The sequence below is a fragment of the Diplotaxodon limnothrissa genome, linkage group LG7 (assembly GCF_057381915.1).
Source record: "Diplotaxodon limnothrissa isolate DT_005_m linkage group LG7, D_limnothrissa_male_GT1.1, whole genome shotgun sequence".
NCBI lineage: Eukaryota > Metazoa > Chordata > Actinopteri > Cichliformes > Cichlidae > Diplotaxodon > Diplotaxodon limnothrissa.
The window spans coordinates 2,362,557-2,383,594 of record NC_140602.1 but is presented as its reverse complement, the minus strand read 5'-3'; the positions used below and the strand labels follow the sequence as shown (position 1 = coordinate 2,383,594).

Sequence of the window (21,038 nt, the reverse complement as noted above, 5' to 3'; positions counted from 1 at the left end):
AAGAAAGCTCCTGCTTTTTATAATGCCGTTTTATTCTATGCACACCGTTCTGCTCCCACCTCTCCAAATGTCTGTCTTTCACTATGTCCTCAACCTGTCTGCAGGTCACAGTTACGACAACTCAAAGTCAGTGTTACTGCCAAAATGTCAAGAGGGTGAGATGACAATAAACAGAGGGTCCATAAAAATGAATATAAAACGCATGCTGAAAATCAGATGAGCAAAGTGGGATAAAGTTAGAAGATGAAAGATTTATTACATAAAAGATTCAAAGAACATGTAAAAAAAACAAAGAAAAACTGTGAAAAAATAAAAGATCACCAAAAGCTTTTAAATGATCAACATACTATAGCTTATAAGGGACCTATTATAGTGATTTCAGTAATATTATACAGTTATATTCAATTAGAAGATTCACCGGCCCACCGTGTCCCCATTTATCTTAATATCTTGTATCCTAAGATGTAAATAGGCAGAGATATATAGATAAGAAAATATAAGGAAAAGTGCAATATTTCACAGCAGTAGGTGTCGTGATCCTGGGCCATGTTGGCCCAGCATTCTTAGTTTTCTTGTATTTTGTTCTTCATTTAGGTTCCTGGGTTGTTAAGTTGATTTCCCCTCGTGACTTTTACCCCCTGTGTGCCCCTCTGTGGATCTGTGAGCCCTCGTCTCCCCTCCTTGTGTTTCATTCAATGTTTTCCCCAGCCCGTTATGTCCGTGCTCTCTCTCCTCCTGTCTGCACCTCTGTGTACTTCCTGTTTTACTTTGACAGTCTCTCGTCAGTATGCGTCATGTTGTGTCACTCCTGCCTGTCTCGTTACGATTATCTGTGTCAGCTGTGTTCCCCGTGTGCTCCCACTGCCCTCGTTAACCCTCTGTGCATTTAGGTCCGCGTCTCCTTCATGACTGTGTGTGAGTCTCCCTGTGTTTCCTGGTGAGCGTTATATTTAGTTTTCTATAACTTGTGAGCTGTTTTTCCAGCAATAGAGCTGTGCTTTTTGAGTTTATCCCCCGTGAGTTTGCGTTTGGGTCCAATTCCTGCCTGCCACACAAAACAGACGTTCTCTATCCTGAGTCAAACAGGAAGTAGCCCAGCTGTGCTGTAGTTTAATGAGAACATGCTGGAGAATCTCAAGGCTTGCGTCAACACATTTTTCTCTTGGAGGAACAGATAATGTGGTAACCAGGTTACCGAAGACCAACAGCTGCAGACACGATGCAGTCGAAATGTAACGTGAAATGACAAAAATACCAGTAAAGCTGCTGAATATTGTTTTAATGCTGAGACCACCCTAACTCTGACACAGTTTGATATATTTAGTCAGTCCCAGGCTTTATGCTTAACTCTGTTATCACATTACTTTAGCTTCCCACGTATACCTGTGATGGACTCAGACAGGGACTCGAGTCTGATGGTCTGGATGCTCCACAGTGAGGTTTGGATGGCTTTCCCGTGATCCCCAAACTTTACATGTCGGGCCATCGCCAACATTTTGATCTGTCTAATAATGTTGTTTGTCACCAAATACTGCCAAGCTCACGGTCTGTCAGCCTCAAACAGATCATTATCCTTGTTAAAGAGCACTGTGCTGCACAGATGGGCGCTTTGACTTTGACAAGTATTTGTCTTGGATTCCAGCTTTTGTTGTTTTCTTTCTACATTTTACTTCAACTTTTGTTTCTTTTGCTATGAAGAGTTTATTTTAAAGCTTACACAGCGTCTATTTAAAGAGTAAAGAGATGTACAGAGAAAACAAACAAACTTCATATTCCTTGTAAAAACCCACCAATGACCTCCCTGGTACTTCTAAAGCTGTCATTTGGGGCTAGTTTGTATTATCCAATATTTCTAATATTTATAGGATCATAGAGGTGGCGTGTGATGTCAGGCAAGCAGCTATCAAAGCTTTATTGGTAGAGGTCCTGACTCTATCACGCTATCCAATAATAAATCCATGTTTTGTAGCATTTAACACGGCCACAGCGAATACGTTTTACTGCACATAAAGCAGTATCAATAATTTGGGCAGTAAAGTCATGATCTGATGAGTTTTATTGCCCTCGGTCTATAATAGCCCCATGTGTTTACTTATATATGACATGCAGCTGCAAAGGTGCAGAAACATGAGTCGAAATTAGGCCTGAAAGGCAATAAATGCAGCGATGACTTTTTATCTTGTAAAATGTAAGTACAGAGCAAACTATGGGACTCCCTCTGGCAGCAAGAGGAATAATTTTTATTGTGGCACACGGTGCAACTAATAGCCTTGCAGTTATGATGATGGTGATATTTGAGGGCTTCTTCGGTAACAGAGTTAAAGTTAATGAGCTGTCTGATTCTGGGACTTTTCACTTGACTGGGGAGAACAGTTTGGCCTGTGCCAATAAAGTGCACATTATCCGGGCAGTATATCTGTTTACGCAGACAAATAAAACGAACTAACCGGGAACGCTTGGAAGATCGGACGTATTTGGCGATACAAAGATGGGATCGCAACGGCTCAGGCAGACGGGTGAGGACTGACGGAGTGAGATGTCAAAGCAGCTGGAAGGTGATGATCTACGGGCTGAAACTGCGAGTTACTATTTCCCTGCCAGATCACCTCGCTTGCATCATTTATTCTACCCAAGATGATCCACAGTTTGCAGCTGTGTCTCTTTTTGACTTTGTTGCACTTTTACCACAAAAGTATGTCTAAAAACTGCTTACCTAATACTCTGTTTCTCTAATATATCCGGATCTGTAGCATTAAGTGATGCCACAAAGCTTCCCACAGGGATGTTTTCCATCCTGGTGACTATTAGGGGGTCTGGGAAGAACACAGGGCCCTCGTTGATGTCCTCGACTCTGACGTGGACGGTGGCTGTGGAGCTCGGGCCATATCCAACATCGGGAACCAGAGGATCCTCGTTCTCCACTTTGATGAGCAGGCTGAGGAATTCAGACGCCTCATAGTTCAGTGGCTAAGAGGAGACAACGATTAGAAATGTAAGACTTATATTATTATATTATCTACGAGAATATATGAACGTATCCAAATGTTTCTTACAGAGTGCTTTACCTTGACAACCGACAGCATCCCCTCATTGTTGTCCGGGTTGGTCTGAATCTCAAAGCTCTGCGTCGGGTCTCCACTGATTATAGAGTACATGGCTCTCCACGCTGCTGTGGCCGGATCGTCTCTGTCATCTACCGTCAGGTTGACCACAACGCCCGTTGAGCCCTCATACACGTGAGCTTCAAACTGTGAGGGGAGACAGAAACAAGTGGAGATTACTGAGAGGCCGGCCGAGGAGACCCGAATCTAGAAAATATAACAGAACAAATCAGCGCGATTCCAGAGACGAAGGCGTAGATTCATGTAACTGTAAAGGCTTCAAAGACTGAATGTGAAATGAATTTCAGAGGCAGCGCTATTGCATACTGAGCCAACAGGTACAAATTTACTTTAGGTGGACTACATTAGGGCAAATTAACATCCTCGAGTTGATACAGTTTCTAATTTGAGTAAAAAAAGCGCTTATTCCATATTTGCACACAAGGAAATCATAAAAAAGATGTTTCTGCAGAGTTTTACATTTTGCATTCCTGCACAGTCCAGTAGACAAATTTATATTGCATGATGTTAAAGGTTGGACTGCAGGCAGCAGTATGGAGCACATGCATCTCAGTTTACTTTCCTGTGTGCAAAATGTGTGGTACCTCGCTGCTTGCAGAACTATGTTTACATTACTCTGTATGAATCTATATTGCCCGTGCAACACTAAAATCAATTTGTCTACGCAGTTATATATTTGAAAAAAAGGCAGAACAGAAAAGAAGAGCATGTGATTAAGAGTTAATAGAACAGATGAGGAGATTCTACGCGGTCACGTCGGGGACACAAATGCATGCACAGCACACGCAACACAATAAACACCATTTATGTCTCCAGAGCCGATTCCCCACAGCGCATCTCATTTATTTTTGCGGTGTCAGTCACTCCCTGCCTCACGGCTCAATGTTGGCAGCAGGCCTCAATCAGATTCTTATTGATGCTGCCAGGAGGGCTTCCTGCTAAAGACTGCATTGTGATCAGGGTTACCCTTGAAGAAGTGCTGGGCAGGCAGGCAGTTCTGCCAGTGTGCGTGTGTGCGTGTGTGTGTGCGTGCGTGCGTGCGTGCGTGTGTGCGTGCGTGTGTGTGCGTGCGTGTGTGTGCATGTGTGTGCGTGTGTGTGTGTGTCGGGATCATTATTGTGTCAGAGCTCACACTGTAATCTTTCAGACACAGAACACTCTGTTTAAGGATAGTTCTGGTCCTAGATTACTGTGTCTCTTGTCAGCCCGTGGTATTGTTGTTTCACAGATTACCCTCTTACTGCCTTATACTGCAGGGCTCCGTGCATTTATCTGAAGAGAGACCAACATTGATTTTTTCTCTTTCCTTTCTTTTCTCCCTTTTTATTCATCCAAAGCCTGTTTAAAAAAAACACTGTGAAGCATTCACAGTCATTTAGGGCACACAGAAGCGAAACACAGTGTTCTTAAGAATGTGAATTCTCACACGTGTACTCTTGGTCCTTTTGTCCCGCGAGCCAACAGCTGCTACAAAGGCAAATAGGAGAGAGTTGTCGGCATAAAAGGCCCGATTCTCACTCGTAAACAAGCGAGGGATGGTGGAATTTAAATTGCTTTAGCTTTACTGGGAAATCCTGAGGCGGTGTAAGCAGTTTCACAAAATCTTGACCTGAAATACACAAGGCACCGTGATCAGAAACAACTGCTTGTTATTCGCGTGGCCGTCATCCACGTCTAGACTTAGGACGGCAGAGACACACTCAGAAGCTCACACACCGACAATAGCCAGTCAGACGGGGTTTAATCATGTGAGGCAGTCATGCGGTTTGGAGAAACGTTATTCTGTGTGATGTGGACACTGAGCCGCGGCCTTACCACTGAAAAAAGTCCAGTTCCTACTGGAGCACAAAACAACCAAGAGTATAAGGAAATGACTAACTACTGGGCAGAACACCTGGCCTCAACTAACTTAAACACACTGAGAAAGATCAGGGGGCGCAATGACAACAGCAGTCAGAGTGCATCGCAGTCAAGTTTGTTTTTATCTGTAGCATCTGAGACTCCCACACCCACACACAGATCCAATTAGAGCAGCGGCTCTGAGAACAAAAGACGACCTGGACACACATGCACGCCGAGACTTAATAAGCAACACGCAGGAAAACACACACCTTCAAACATGCAGATAGAGGCAAAGATAGACAACCAGTCAGTGTTGGCAGTGACCATAAATCAGAGCCCTTCACTTCAGACATTTAAGAGTCCAAGAAAAAAAGAAGCTGCCATTGATTTTCTGCTTCCCATCTCTTTTTATGTCTGACTTTCCAATAATCTGGCCCATGAATCTTCTAGGTAATGCCATGCTGTCAGAAGATAATTGGGTGATAGTCATTTGAGGCACAACAGCATAAGAAGAAAAAATAAACAAATTGATATCGTCAAGTTTCAGCTGACAGTTTCAGCGCCGTCATCCTGATGACTGCGATGCCAGCTTTTGTTTACATCCGTCGTTATTTTCCTTTTAAAGTACAATTATCTCTGTACTGGTGTCTTTGGTCTTGTATGACAGAGTAAACTTTGCAAACAGAAGAAGCACGTATTGTGACTGCTCTTGGTTTGCCTGATGGCTGAATTAAGTAGGGCCTGTACTTTATTTGAACTATTTGCAGAGCAAACTGAACGTGCCATAGATCGTGGCGTTTAAGCGGAACATTGTACCTCAGGATGCTAAAAAGGAGGAAAAAAGATGCACCTTGTCAAAATGCTGTGAACATTTGTTTAACACGTTGTTTTACGGTCAAATATCTGCAAAACTAAACACTGTTCATCATTAAATTAATGTTTTTCTTTCAACTTCATTTCAAGAGCACGTCTAACCTCGTGCAGCAAACATCTCCAAGCCAAAGCCAAACAGCTGGTTGATTTATGGAACCACAAAACCTTCATCTCAGCATTGTCAACAACATTCATTCCACCTCTTCTCCAACAGATGGATGTGCAAGAGAAACCCTAACTTCTGGCAAAACGCCTGAGACAGAGATGTGAAGCCTTGGAAAAGTATGCACATCTGTCAGCTTTACCAAGTAACATTAAATGCGCTCTGCCTCATTAACACCAGTAAAGAGAAAGCCTCCTTTTTCTTATACTGCCTTTAATTTGTCTTTCATTGGCAGCTGGCAGTTTTTGCCTGTTTCAAACCAGTAACCCTGCCCTCGTGCAGATCTATGGTGCTAACACATCAGGACCAAAAACAGTAGAACTATGTAAACATGTGTCTGCACTAGGGCTGCCACGATTAGTCGACTAGTCACGATTACGTCGACTATCAAAATCGTCGACGACTGATTTAATAGTCGACGCGTCGTTTGAAGCTTTGTAAGATCACAAAAGACGCAGGAATAAGTAGCAGGATTTAAGAGTGTAATAACGGACTGAAACAGAAGATGGCAGCACTGCATGTACAAGGATGCCAGCTGCCGTTAAACCCCGAAGAAGAAGAAGCTGTGTCCCAGAATTCATAGCGCGGCCCAGCTCAGTTTCCAACAATGGCGGCAGCTAGTTAGTTTTAATATTACTCTTATTATTCTTTCTGGGTCACAAAATAAACGTTTAACATATTTTCAGGTAAGAATGTAGCTGTGTAAACCTCAAACATCTGCTCAGTTTATCAAGACACCGCATATTTTCAAAAGCGCTCCGACGTTTTCGGAGACGTTTGTTACCCACTAGCTCGATAGCTAACCGGGGGCAAGGCTCACTAGCGCCGTGAGAACACCGGACTCCCGGCAAATCGTTTTCAAACCCACCGCCGCCTTTCGCTACTCAGGTTAAACATGATATATGAGTCACTTAGATAACTTAAAATGTTATTGTTTGGCTGTTTTCAGTATTTTATTTGTTCCTGAGTAAATCGGCTGAGTTTATTAAACTCCACCAAAACAATCTGCACATTTAATAAAAATTTAATAAACTATCATCTTGTCTTTATTTTTAGTTAGCACAGACCTTAAAAACTTAAAGCTGTAAGCTAATGATAGTTATATAAGAGCAGATGCTGCTGGTGCAATAAGCTGTACGTTTTACATCCAATGGATGATGATCTGATTAGTCGACTAATCGCAAAAATAATCGGTGACTAGTCGACTATCAAAATAATCGTTTGTGGCAGCCCTAGTCTGCACTGAGTGCAATACTGTAAACCATTACCTATATCAATATTATTGATCCATCTTTGCTGTCCTCTAACAGAGAAATACAAGAAGAAATGTGTGCGATTCCACTTACATCACCACGGACTGCCATTTGGCTTTTTCTACCTTTAAAACCCGGAGAGCAGCCAAATGGCTTTTAGCTAAGCTTTAGCTTCAGCCAAGTGGAAGCTAAATTGGCCAGTCATTCATATGTATATTAGGTTGTTAGCTGGGAATTCTGGAGGGAGGGGAGTGGGGGTGTGTGGATGAGGGGGTGGGGGAGCTGCTAAAAGCTGTGAACTTCCTTTTGTGTTTCATCTTGATGCATTCTCAATCATCCAGGGAAATAAATCTCCAAAAGTCACCAACTTGCAGTGTTTCAGTTTGCCGTCTTAGGGAGAAATCAACACACATGGGTGTAGGTCCTTTGTTGCTGAGATTTATTGATAAAAACAGTACAAAAAACCAACCATTTGTACACATATTTACAAATAATAATAAAAAGTGAGTGAGTACATTTCAACATTATACCAGTGGTCTGATTGATGCCACAATGGAGCAAATCGAGCAAAGACTGATAAGTTCGCTGCAATTTCCAGTGTGTGGGGATCATTGGTCACCAACTGCATCACGTGCTACAACCCTGGTCTACATATCACCGTTGATGAACAGCTTTTCCCATCAAAGACTCGGTGCTGTTTCCTGCAGTATATTGCAAGTAAACCTGACAAGTTTGGGATCAAGTTTTGGGTGGCTTGCGACCTAAAATCCAAGTACATTTGCAATGTCTTCCCATATCTTGGCAAGGACCCCAATCGTCCCACTGGGGAGAGACTTTCTGAAAATGTAGTAATGAGGCTGATGGAACCATTCCTAGACAAGGGCAGAAATGTTACCACGGACAATTTTTTCACATCGCTTTCACTTGCGCAAAAACTTCTTAGACTGAAAACCACCATCCTCGGCACAGTCAACAAGATTCGCAGGGAAATTCCTCAATCCACTAGTGGATTGGCTAGTCATTCATATGTAAATGTGGTGGAGCTTGCAAGAGAGTTGGCTCACTCTCATGTAGCTGAGAAGAAGGCAAGAAAAGAACAGTTGCTTCGGACACAACCCTCCACACCTAGTCCTGGAAAAAGAGCCATGTGTCAGGTCAAACACAAATGCAAGAACAATCATGCCACTGTGCGATGTGTTCACTGCTACAGATACACATGTGGTAAATGCAGACTACAGATACCATGGCAGTGCCAGGATTGTGAGTGATTGCTGAAAATGTTGAAATGTACTCACTCACTTTTTATTATTATTTGTAAATATGTGTACAAATGGTTGGTTTTTTGTACTGTTTTTATCAATAAATCTCAGCAACAAAGGACCTACACCCATGTGTGTTGATTTCTCCCTAAGATGGCAAACTGAAACACTCCAAGTTGGTGACTTTTGGAGATTTATTTCCCTGGATGATTGAGAATGCATCAAGATGAAACACAAAAGGAAGTTCACAGCTTTTAGCAGCTCCCCCACCCCCTCATCCACACACCCCCACTCCCCTCCCTCCAGAATTCCCAGCTAACAACCTAATTTACATATGAATGACTAGCCAATTTAGCTTCCACTTGGCTGAAGCTAAAGCCTAGCTAAAAGCCTACCAGCCATTTGGCTGGTGGTGGGTTTTAAAGGTAGAAAGGTAGAAGCCTGGGACTCCTAGTGTTTAACCATATATTTAAGACTGCAGCATGTACAATCACACACAAACAGACATGACTGAAGATCAGCTTACATTGTTCCTGGATGTCTGTCACAAAGTGTTATGAATACAGATGGCAGTTGTGGCTACACTGACAGGCAGCTGAGCAGCTGTTCGTTTGTCCTAATGGAAAGTACTTTGTGACACGTCCCTGCTGCCCCAAAGATTTTCTCTGACATGCAGCACACATAACAGCAGCCCATCACATTAAATCTCTCAAGACGAGACTATTTTGCCTCTGAGAAGCATTTGCTTCATTGCCACGACACGGCAGGGAGACACTGCGACACAGCCGTTTGATGTTTGCCTTTTTGATAAGTTAGTTAGTGGGTTTTTCTTTTTACTGGACAGTTTCTTAGACCATCTGAAAGAAAAATATATGACTCAGAGAAATCCAAAAATCATGAACATTTTCAGGACTTTTCAGTTGATTAAGGATGAAGCCATCTCATTACTTTCGCCCCTTGGTGGCTCTATAAAACATAGAGGTTAGAAAGAAACCTCAGTTAGACAAGAATCACACATACACTCAACAAAAATATAAACGCAACACCTTTGTTACTGCTCCCATTCCCCATGGGATGGACGTAGAGACCTAAAATTCATTCCAGATACACAATATAACCATCCCTCCCAAACAGTGGTCACAAATCAGTCCAAATGTGTGGTAGTGGGCACATCTGCTATATTGAGATAATCCATCCCACCTCACAGGTGTGCCACATCAGGATGCTGATCTGACATCATGAGTAGTGCACAGGTGTACCTCAGACTGCCCACAACAAAAGGCCACCCTGGAATGTGCAGTTTTTTGCACTATTGGGGGTCTGGGGACCCAGAACCGGTCAGTATCTGGTGTGACCACCATTCGCCTCATGCAGTGCAACACATCGTCGCATGGAGTCTATCAGATTGTCAGTTGTGGCCTGTGGAATGTTGGTCCACTCCACTTCAATGGCTGTGCGAGGTTGTTGGATATTCGTGGGAACTGGTACACGCTGTCGTATACGCCGGTCAAACACATCCCGAACATGCTCAATGGGTGACATGTCCGGTGAGTATGCTGGCCATGCAAGAACTGGGACATTCTCAGCTGCCATCTGCCCTGAACAATGTGAACCATGATTCATCCGTGAAGTGCACACCTCTCCAACGTGCCAGACGCCATCGAATGTGAGCATTTGCCCACACAAGTCTGTTACGGCGACGAGCTGGAGTCAGGTCAAGACCCCGATGAGGACGACGGGCATGCAGTTGAGCGTCCCTGAGACGGTTTCTGACAGTTTGTGCAGAAATTGTTTGGTTGTGCAAACCAATTGTTCCAGCAGCTGTCTGGGTGGCTGGTCTCAGACGATCTTGGAGTTGAACCTGCTGGATGTGGAGGTCCTGGGCTGGTGTGGTTACACGAGGTCTGCGGTTGTGAGGCCGGTTGGATGTGCTGCCATATTCTCTGAAACGCCTGTGGAGACGGCTTATGGTTGAGAAATGAACATTCAATGCACGGGCGACAGATCTGGTTGACATTCCTGCTGTCAGCATGCCAGTTGCACGCTCCCTCATTGCTTGTGGCATCTGTGGCATTTTGCTGTGAGACAAAACTGCACATTCCAGGGTGGCCTTTTGTTGTGGGCAGTCTGAGGTACACCTGTGCACTACTCATGATGTCAGATCAGCATCCTGATGTGGCACACCTGTGAGGTGGGATGGATTATCTCAATATAGCAGATGTGCCCACTACCACACATTTGGACTGATTTGTGACCACTGTTTGGGAGGGATGGTTATATTGTGTATCTGGAATGAATTTTAGGTCTCTACGTCCATCCCATGGGGAATGGGAGCAGTAACAAAGGTGTTGCGTTTATATTTTTGTTGAGTGTATTTTGCTTTTCCTTTATCAGCTTTTGAAAGCAGCTTAGCTCTCAGCAGAACGAGGTGTAGACATTGCAAATATTTGCAACAAGCTACCATTGTGCATGTGATTGCTCATCTTCTCACACAATCCCACACCCAGGCATGGAATACTTTTCCGTCTAGCCTCTCCACTTGCTTTTTACACTGCTCACAGCTTTAATCCTGCATACAGTAAGTGTGCCTGGGGAGTTAATGAGCTTACCTGTGTCTTTATTAAATTTCTACAGCTTGTGTGCAGGCTGCTTCCAGAGATAGATTTTTGATGAATCTGACATTTAGCAAAGCAGCTTTTCAGATTCTCTATTTGTCAATTAAGCTAGTTAACGAAAATATTCCAGGATACAGGCAGGCATTAAAAACCCATATGCCTCAGAAGCAAGGTCAGCCATTCAAGTGTAGCAACTGATGTATGATTGAGCGCCGGCTCGTCCATCTGGAATGGCCCGAAGACTGAGAAGTTTTTAACTTTCTGACAACAATCTGACAGTTCCAACTTTGTGCTGCAGTTCACTTGTGTGCTCTCCTGTAAAACCTCCATAGTTCAATTTAGCACTTTGCAGCTAAATCAGTTTCTAGAGTCCCTGTGCAATTGAGATAAAAAAAAAACTGCTTTAATAAAGTAACGCCTGGCTTTTTCTTCAGTGGGAAAGAGTACAATTTGCTTTTATTCCCAGGTCAAATGACTCTGCACTAGTCTTTATCAGCCCAGCCTCTGATTGGCTGTGATGGAAACAGGACATCACTGTCGACATGCTCATTTTCAGCTTAGTCAGGACGCAACAAGATGATTATCAGAGAACAACACAGATGTTTTACATGAGTTTGCAGATAATTTTTTTTAATTGGTATTTTGCAAAATTACAAAATATGCTAAAGAGAAGCTTATTGTTTATTTGGTCTCTGCATAATAGCCTATAGCTTTTCCAGCCAGTTTCCTGTCTGCAAGCTTAGTAACACATTTTTATTTAAGAAAGCGCTTTTCAAAACACTCAAGGACACTGTACACAAGCAATAACAACAACAGACGTAACAATTTACAAAATAATAAGGATAAAACATAGAGCAACTAAATAAATTAAAGTAGCAGGATGGAAAAGTTTATGTGGAGTAGGCTAGTGTGAACAGGTGAGTTTTGAGTCTGGACTTAAAAAGAGGAAGGAAAGGGATGTTTCTTATCTCAGAGGAAGACGGGGGCAGAGCAGCAGAAAGCCCGAGCCTGAGGTCCATAGAAGTGAATCAGCAAATTTCAAACAGCAGCAGTTGCAGGAAAGGTTCAAGATTACATAAAGTTTAAATCATTTATTGCTTTTTATGGACAGAATCATGATTGCAGAGTACTTCCAGTTACTTAAGAAAACAGATTCATAAAAAGCAGAAGTTTTGTTTTTTCCCTTTATGCATTGATGCAATAAACTCGTCCAAAAACAGTCATTTTGCAGCTCTTTTTTGGTAAATCAGGCAACTGCTGAACCTGAGAGGACGACCTACTTTGATACATAAAAACATGGGCATATTTTTTAAAAACTGGACCTGAGCTGAAAATAGTTTTTCCCTTTAAAATATAATTGATTACATGCAATCTATTAACAGCCACCCTTTTCTGCAGAAGACAAAACTGAAGACAAAATCCAACATGCAGTTTTGGTTCCTGCACTGATGGTTTCAAAGAATGAGTTCATGTTTCATCAGAGTCGAGAATCAAACATTAGATTCATCGTCGGTGAACTTTGAATAGGCTGCTTTCCAACTTTAGGCCTACAAACAGCAGCGTTTTGTTTTTAGCAGAAATATGAAATCACTTCTTTATCAGGCGCTGCTATTCTGGATGAATCACTCGAGATAATTATGTTTCATCAATAGAAAAAAAGAAAAGAAACACGATCACTCAGATCAGCCTTCTATTGAGCCTCCAAGTGAAGCCAAAGAATGGCAGTAAAATACTCCAACCATATAAAGAAAGCCGCAGAAGACAAAGGCTCAAGTTTTTCTATGAATTTCTCACCCAAGATGTTAATCTAACCTGATCCATTCACGCTGCTTTCTGTCTAACAACTGCACGAGGACACTCACAAATACACGTGTACTATATTCCCTTGAAATATGCCTCCGACTTGTCATACGGCACACCGATCCAGTCCCATTTCAGGCCAGCTACGCCTCAGCATCACCCAGAGTAAAGTGCTGTGTGTAGCTCAGAGCCAGTGAAGCAATCATGCAAGGCTTTCAGCTAATCCATGACACCTGTTAGCCATCCCCCAAGATAGAACAACACTGACGTGGCCCTGCCGCACTACGCCTGGTGCTGTGCTCATCACCACAAATGTCTTTATCAGCGGGACAGACGGATTGCAGGTGAGCATATTCTCGTGGTCATCGCAAAGCGGAGAGCGGGGAAAAAGTGAAAGGATGGAAGAAGAGAAGTAAACAGAAAGACAGGCAGGCAAAGAGAGTGCAAAATTGAGTGAGGGGGAAAATAAATCTGGGCAATGGCTGTCAGGAGCGTGAGTGACAGGAGAGATAAGGTCCATCACAGTGTCGGTATGAGGAGCAGGAGGGGAATAGGACCAGTCAGACATGGTGCAGAATTAACAGAGCTGCTGAAGAGTGGAGGGGAGACAAGTAATGCAAGTGTAGAAGGAACAGAGTGGAGGAGAGATCGGGATACTGGTGCAGGAGGATGAACCAAATAACAGGGCAGGGCAAAAGGTGCACGACTACATCAGCGTCTGCTCTAATGCAACATCAGCTGTGAAAGGTTTAACAGTACTGTTATTAAGACAGAGGAATATCAAGTTCAGCATAGCAGAAAGTCTCAGAGACTTTGAGTAAATGCATATAGATAATAAAAATCCAGCTGCGACCGGGAGATAAAATTCATCAGGAGAAATATCCATCTTCGTGACAGGAGCACACACGTCGAGCCTTTCAGACGACAGAGCTAAGGGTTACTACATAATTTTGTCTTCTTGTTTCTTCTCCTCATAAAAATCGGATTAGACCCTCACTATAAAATTAATCAGGCCAGAGCACATTCCCCTACAGAAGGAGCTTCAGTAGGAAAATGTAATAAATTTCCTAGTGAGGAATACCTCAGCTTCCGATTTTAAAAATGGCAGATTGATTATACGGAATCATCCATCCTTAAAAAGAACTTACTAAGGAGAAAAGTAACGGCGGTTTGGCAGCTAATTCTGCCATTTTTCATAAAGAAGGTTTTAAGCATTCTCTCCATGTTCATATTTCAGCGTTGCACCAGTGACTCTTCAGGCAGGTTGTATTGCAACATTAAGGATCACTTATCTGTTAACTATAAGCTGCTTCTTACCCCTGAAAATGAATCTCATTCATTTTTAACGGGGCAGGGAGTGCAACCTCAGATTCTTTAGTTTTGTTGTTAATATTTTAAAGCACTAATCACAAAAAGTTCAGAAGAAAAGAAACGTGGAAGTTACATTTTGACTTATGATCGATGCTATCAGTACTCTCGTTTGACTGAAACCATACATAAAGATCTGTGAGTCCACCCCTGTCTTACTAGCGTGCAGCAGGGCAGCAGATAACAAAAGAGAACCAAAATGAACAGACATACTCCCTAGGGGTGCAACGATACTCGTATCGATATTGAACCGTTCGATAAAGTGCTTTCGGTTCGGTACGCATATGTATCGAACAATACAACATTTTTAATTTATTTTATCAACTTTCCTTCTGATGATGCTGTCTGTGTTGAGCGCTCAGTGGATCTGTGCTCGACAGTGCAGCCTAGGCGGAGTAGTCGAACGCAGATTCACTGAGCGCAGCGCAAGCTAGCAGACAGAAGCTAAGCTCTCCTTGCAACATGGCAAATTGAACCTCCCCCACCCTCATTCAGATCTGGCGTTTGGAATTATTTTGGTTTTCATGTGACGTATGACCCTGAAGGTAAGCGAGTCATGGACTAAAGTAAAACAGTATGTTGGATGTGCCACGCAATGCTCAATTACATGGGTGGGAACTAGTGCGTTAGCGCAGTTAGCTCGTTAACGGAGATTTGCCGTGTTGTGGCGTTAAGGTCATTTCAGATTAACGCTGACAGCACTAGTGGGAACACAACGAATATGACTGCACATTTACTCCGACATCATCCTAGTGCAAAGACAAGTGGAAGCAGACAAAAACAACAAGCACGCATGCTACAAACTTTACCCGAGTCATTTAGACAGCCGTTAGCACAGGATTCTCCTTATGGGGACCTGATATGTTTAATGTGCTGCTGAGAATATAGCCCAGAAGAAGCGTATAGTAGAGCTTTTATTTTGAAAGAGCCATTTCTCTGTAATAAACTCTCTTTTCCAAAGATGAGCGATTCCTCCATCAGATAGATTTATTTTTTTATTACTTTGTTGTTTCAGCAACATTAAATTTAAAAACTGTACTTTTGAGTTAAAATATATATTTATAATTTTAATAAATGACAAATTAAAAAAGCATGAACATTTTTTTTTGTATTGAAAAAATATCGACCCGTGACACCAAAGTATCGAACCGTATCGTTGCACCCCTAATACTCCCTTTTATTAAAGCTCACTGGCCTGTTTTAAAAATGGGTACAACTCTCCAAAGAAAATTATTTTTAAAGATTTAAAAAAATGTACATAAATTGCCAGCACTTTTTCAGTAATCTTAAAATTTTGCCAACTTGTGTTATTATGTAGCACTTTTGTTTAGCCACATCTCCTGGTTGGACGCCTGTTTGCCTTCCCAGCTCTCACCTACAGCTCGTGGAAGCTGCTTATTCAAGCTGGCTAAGGATTTGTAGTGGGGCTCCGTGAGGGGCTGGTGGGTTGGCGAGTGGATTAGTGAGACTGCAGCAAGAGGAATCTGAATTAAAACTGTATGAAATGATAACAGTGATAATCATTTACGCTCACACTGCGGGTGTAAGTGTAAATGATCATCTGTCTTTGTGTGAGCATATTCAGTGTGTCCTGTAGGTGAAGTTGCATCCTGGGAAAACATGAAATTCACTTAAACACACAGGAATTAATTGGCAGTGGAAGCTCAAATAAGATGGCGCCGAGTATGGCAGCCTCGTCGCGAGCTCCCCCAAGCAACGGCTTTCTTCTGTGTTTAATTTTACTTTTCCTTTATTTTTTCACGAGCAGCACTTGTCTCCTTGTGTACGACCGACAAACCTTACTGGACATAAAAGACGGTCTATTTTGCTCGTTTGTGTTGTTGTGTTTGCACATCTCTGTTGCTTGTGGGGCTCGCACACAAGAATTTCACTCGCATGTGCTGTGCCAGTGTGCCTGCACATGTGATGTGACAATAAAAAAAAGTGATTTGAAATATAGTGATATGAATCACAGTTATCAAAGTGTTATCAAAGTGATAAAAAGGATGCTGCCTCAACCTGCACAGTCGTGTGCTGTGACTTGGACCTGTTTTCATTTTGTGGCAAAACATGGAAGTAACTTTAAATCCCCTCTCAGTATTCCTAAATAATAAATGCACTTTGCAATTATCTGGTGTTTCCATTACAAACCAGTAAAAGAAGCTATAAAGACGTTCTTAAGTAGTAAATCTGACGTCCACAAAGTCAGAAACAACTCAAGAGAAAAATCTCCAATTTCGATCCACTGATTAGATTTGGGAGTAAAATACATTTTTCATAAGTTGGAAAAAAAAGAAAATTCAAGTGTCTAAAAGTATTTTGTTTTTCAGATTCATGACTCCAGAGCGACAAATTCACACATTTCAGTGCTTTTATCCACTTTTGAAAGATTGTTCCAATTATCTCCTGCACTAGAAGAAGTCTGGTGTCGGTGTTAAAATAACATGAAAATCTGTTCTGAGCCATGTTTTAATATAGTTTTTGTATCCACTAAAAAAGATATTTATCAACAGTAGCTGCAGTATCGTGCTATTTAAATGCATTTAATTTATATTTTGATTTAGCCTCAGATGTGACATCAGATATGAATAAGGATTATATCCTGAATGGCTGTCATAGCCAAGGTACCAGATACAAGTGCTGTAGTTTTACAGCTGTGATGTACGTGCTCGTAGCATCACAGCTAACGTGAGGAACACAGTAACTGACCTCTATCCTGTTTCATAAAGCATAAACGTGATATTTGCTCATTTCCATTGTTTGTTTATGTGAAGCGTAAGTGAAACAGAACGAGTACTGTGAAAAACTAACTACACAACTAAAATCAATAACTTGAAGTGATTGTTTTCTATGAGTTTATCGCTCTCTCACATCATCTCTCACATCATCTCTCGCATCATTGTGAAGCTATTCGATCCCGCTCGTCTTTTCGGCGTAGCTTTATTTGATCAAACTTGTGGCTATTTGTTTATGGGAAGCTCTCCTAAGGTTGTGCCACAGCATTTGTCCGGACTTGAAGCTTTAGCTGTCGCACAGATGGCCTCACATTTGGCTCTAGAATAGATTTCCATGGTAGACTGAATGACTGCAAGGTGCCCGGGTCCTGTTGCTACAAAAACAAGCCCAGATCATCCCCGTCCACCACTCGACAGCTGGTATTCGATGTCTGAGTGCTGATGTGTTCTCTTTGTGTTTTGCCACACAAAGCGTGGTGCGTTGTGGACAAATATTCCCCTTTTGGTCTTGCATGTCCAAAGTCATGTGATTTCTACTGGATATCCTTCCAAACAAGCCACACTTGTTTTACAGGGAGAAGGTTAACATTTACACGCTAACTGAGCTCTGAAGCTCTCTGAGCACTGCACAGTCTGAAAACGGGCTGTGACATCCCCTCCTCTGATAATTGCTCAGTTAAAATGCATTTGATTAGCAGCACTTGGCCTCATCTTATTCATTCCCATGCATGTACTTAGCTTTTCCTAGGCCTGCACAGAACCCAGTGAAAGCTCTTTTCACCTGCCATCCATCCATCCATCTTCATCCGCTTTATCTGAGGCCGGGTCGCGGGGGCAGCAGCCTAAACAGAGAGGCCCAGACCTCCCTCTCCCCGGTCACCTCCTCCAGCTTATCCGGGGGAACACCAAGGCGTTCCCAGGCCAGCCGAGAGATATAATCTCTCCAGCGTGTCCTGGGTCTGCCCCGGGGCCTCCTCCCGGTGGGACATGCCTGGAACACCTCACCCAGGAAGCGCCCAGGAGGCATCCTTGTCAGATGCCCGAACCACCTCAGCTGGCTCCTTTCGATGTGGAGCAGCAGCTGCTCTACTCTGAGCCCCTCCCGGATGGCTGAACTTCTCACCCTATCTCTAAGGGAGAGGCCAGCCACCCTTCGGAGGAAGCTCATTTCTGCCGCTTGTATCCGCGATCTCACAGCTCGTGGCCATAGGTGAGGGCAGGGACGTAGATCGACCGGTAAATTGAGAAAAAAGGCTTTTCACCTGCCTTTTTTACAAATTACAGAGGAAAAGGAAAACAGTCTCTGTTCGGTTGATCCAAGTAGACGAGTGCTGGTCTGAAGCTAAACTTTCTGATGGTTGTCTCTCTGCGTAGAGCTGTGGTAGGTAAGTCTGAGAAAATACAGAGGCTCCCTGCGTGGGGATTATGTTGCTGAATTCATTCAAAATGTCAACTCAAAAAAAATCCAGCAACAGTGCATTTAATGAATAATAACAGCATAACGTCTCCTGAAAATGTGATTTCTTCTCCTTTTCTTGCCTCTACTTATGTCTATGAGTAAAATTCTCTTTTTTTACTCACCTTTTCATCCTGTTCTCCATCTTTCGCTGTGTGAGTTCTCATAAGCTGGAAAAGCAGCTTTTGAAGCTTACACGTGGTCTACAGGAGGGGGTGTCACCAGAAACAGACAACTCGAGAGTCTTCTTAAGGAAGGAAGGCACAAAGTTCTATGAAAAGCCTTGAATATTTAGCTGAATAATTTATATGGTGAAAGCTCGAGAGCAGCTGCTGACACAGGCTTAGCACCAGCGCACGCTCACAATATGATGGCGTTCATTCGAGGAGTCGTAGATGATTCATGGGCAGGTTGAGAAGCGGTCAGGGAGAGAGCAGGGTAAAGGATTTACACAGGGAGCTTAACGTCCTCAAACACTTGTTTTATAAAAGCTCAATTTCTCCGTGGCATTAAACATATCTCTTCCCAGTGAGGAATGAGAACATTAACTGGGACACGGACACGGTGCACTCTGCGTGGCCCTGCCGAGCCCTCTGAGCTGTAACATTTCACGTCTGAGCTGCGCCCCTTACAAGCTCCCCTGACACCTCGATGCATCATGGGAGGGCTGCGGGAGGTTTGGTTCGGGCAAAAGTTTTATGTGTCTTAAAACCTGACAACAGCTGTGGGCATTTCTATTAAAAAACACACAACTCAGTGTTGAAACTGCACCTTAAGGTGGAAGGTGGGTCTTTATCTAGTGGACCTCGTTCTTTCTCCGTGTTTTTGCAGCTCCAGAGATGAACGGGAGGCACGAAGGCAGCAAAACAACCGAGGGGGCAACTCATGACAAATTCATGTGGAGGGCGTACTACAGGGCACTCTCTCGCCGACTGTTGAACGATTTTACGGTTATTTTATGTGTTTTATGTTATTTCCTGACTAACTTTCTGCTGATTTTTAACTCAACAGTCCAGTTCATTCAAAAGAAGGAATGCTGCCCCTCCTGCTCAGTGCTTTCCTTATGCGCCCTCTGCACCTGCATCACACACCCACACCTTCTGCCATCTGTTTGGGGTTTTCTTGAACTTTACCTTTTGAAGAGAAGGATGAAATATCTTCATATGAGAAAACAAAAGGTCACACTGACTCAGACAAGTTCATGAGCTGGGTGAACAAACACATGTACATGAAGTATGTGTAGAAGCAACTGAGTGTAGCACCAGTGTATGTCTCCATAAACAAAGTCCATCTGTCAAGTCACTGCAAAGGGCAACTCTGCATAAACCATTGCCTTAAAAAACCTTGATTACTACATTACCAAGAGTTCAGGCTCAGTCTCTGCCACAGGGCACAAAACACGGAAAAACAGCAAAGAAGAAGCACAATTTTACTGAATGCAAAATTGAAAATATCAAAAAATAAGACGATGTATGATGCGGCTGGTTTATGTTGTTCATTCTGGCCGTCAGTGTATCAGGTTCAACTAGGTCTACGATGTGTTTATGCATGTCTAAAGCACCCAAGGGTTCACATGAGAAACTGGGACTACCGTGGAGGCCCAACTTCAGAGAACCAATAAGCTTATAAAGACATAATAATATTTATTTTAAGTTTAGCTTCTTGGCGCTCAAAACAATATCAAGCATCAGTATTTTCCTGGGTGTTTTTTAAATTGTGGTATTACAACAGCCTTACTGTCAACACTCTAACGTTTCAGATCACAAATACTTGAAAAGGAAAGCAAATTCTGTTTTCACACCATATAACTAAATATGCATTATTCTGACTGTTGTACAGTTAATTCCCCTGAGCACAAATATATGCAGTAATCTATTACTTCACTTTGAAAAGGTGTTGTTTGAATGTTTATATTTGACGTGTCACAGTTATTGTCATAACTTATTGTCTCCATAACAGAGCGAGATGCCACTGGGATGTATCTGTACTATGATGTCCTAACTTCTTAAAGACGCAGTTCCTTTATTAGCCACAGTAATCTCTGACTTTTCTGGTGGGAAACTGCAGGCAGGAGACAAGTGACCTCACATAGCAGACAAAAACAACCTAAGCGAGCATTAAGAAAAAGCAGAGAGCGAAAAAGGGAAGTTTCTCACCAGCGGATGTGTGAACTCTGGGGCATGGTCGTTCTTATCTGTTATGGTAATGGTGGCGGTGGTTGTTCCTGTTAGGCCCACCTCACTTCCTGCCATGTCCTTGGCCATGATCTCTAACTCGTATGTTGTGGTTGGCAGGGTCTGGAAAGAAAAGACACAGTGAGACAGAAAAATGTTCAGAAGTATGCAGAAGATGTAAGAATGTTGTTGACAATCTATACCGACCTGAATATTCAAGGAACTATGAGTAATAACACCATGAGGTTAACGAGGAGCCATTTAAGTTGCTAACAATTTTAACATCACTGTGAGGTCCTTTATATGCACCTTCCTGCTCGAACACAAGTGTTAAAGCTCCAGTAAACGCTCGCTGCATCTCTAATGAAAGGTCAAGAG

At 42.7% G+C, this 21,038-nt stretch overlaps 1 protein-coding gene across 1 annotated transcript in view; it reads right to left on the bottom strand.

Annotated features, from left to right (window-relative positions):
• cdh13 (cadherin 13, H-cadherin (heart)) overlaps positions 1-21,038 on the bottom strand; it is a 295,213-nt gene that overhangs the window by 45,464 nt on the left and 228,711 nt on the right. The window contains exons 9-11 of the mRNA XM_085358926.1: positions 20,643-20,783; positions 3,066-3,248; positions 2,714-2,967 (exon numbers count right to left, since the gene is read on the bottom strand). Coding sequence (XP_085215052.1) covers positions 2,714-2,967; positions 3,066-3,248; positions 20,643-20,783 — 578 coding nt within the window. The remainder of the gene's footprint in view (positions 1-2,713; positions 2,968-3,065; positions 3,249-20,642; positions 20,784-21,038) is intronic.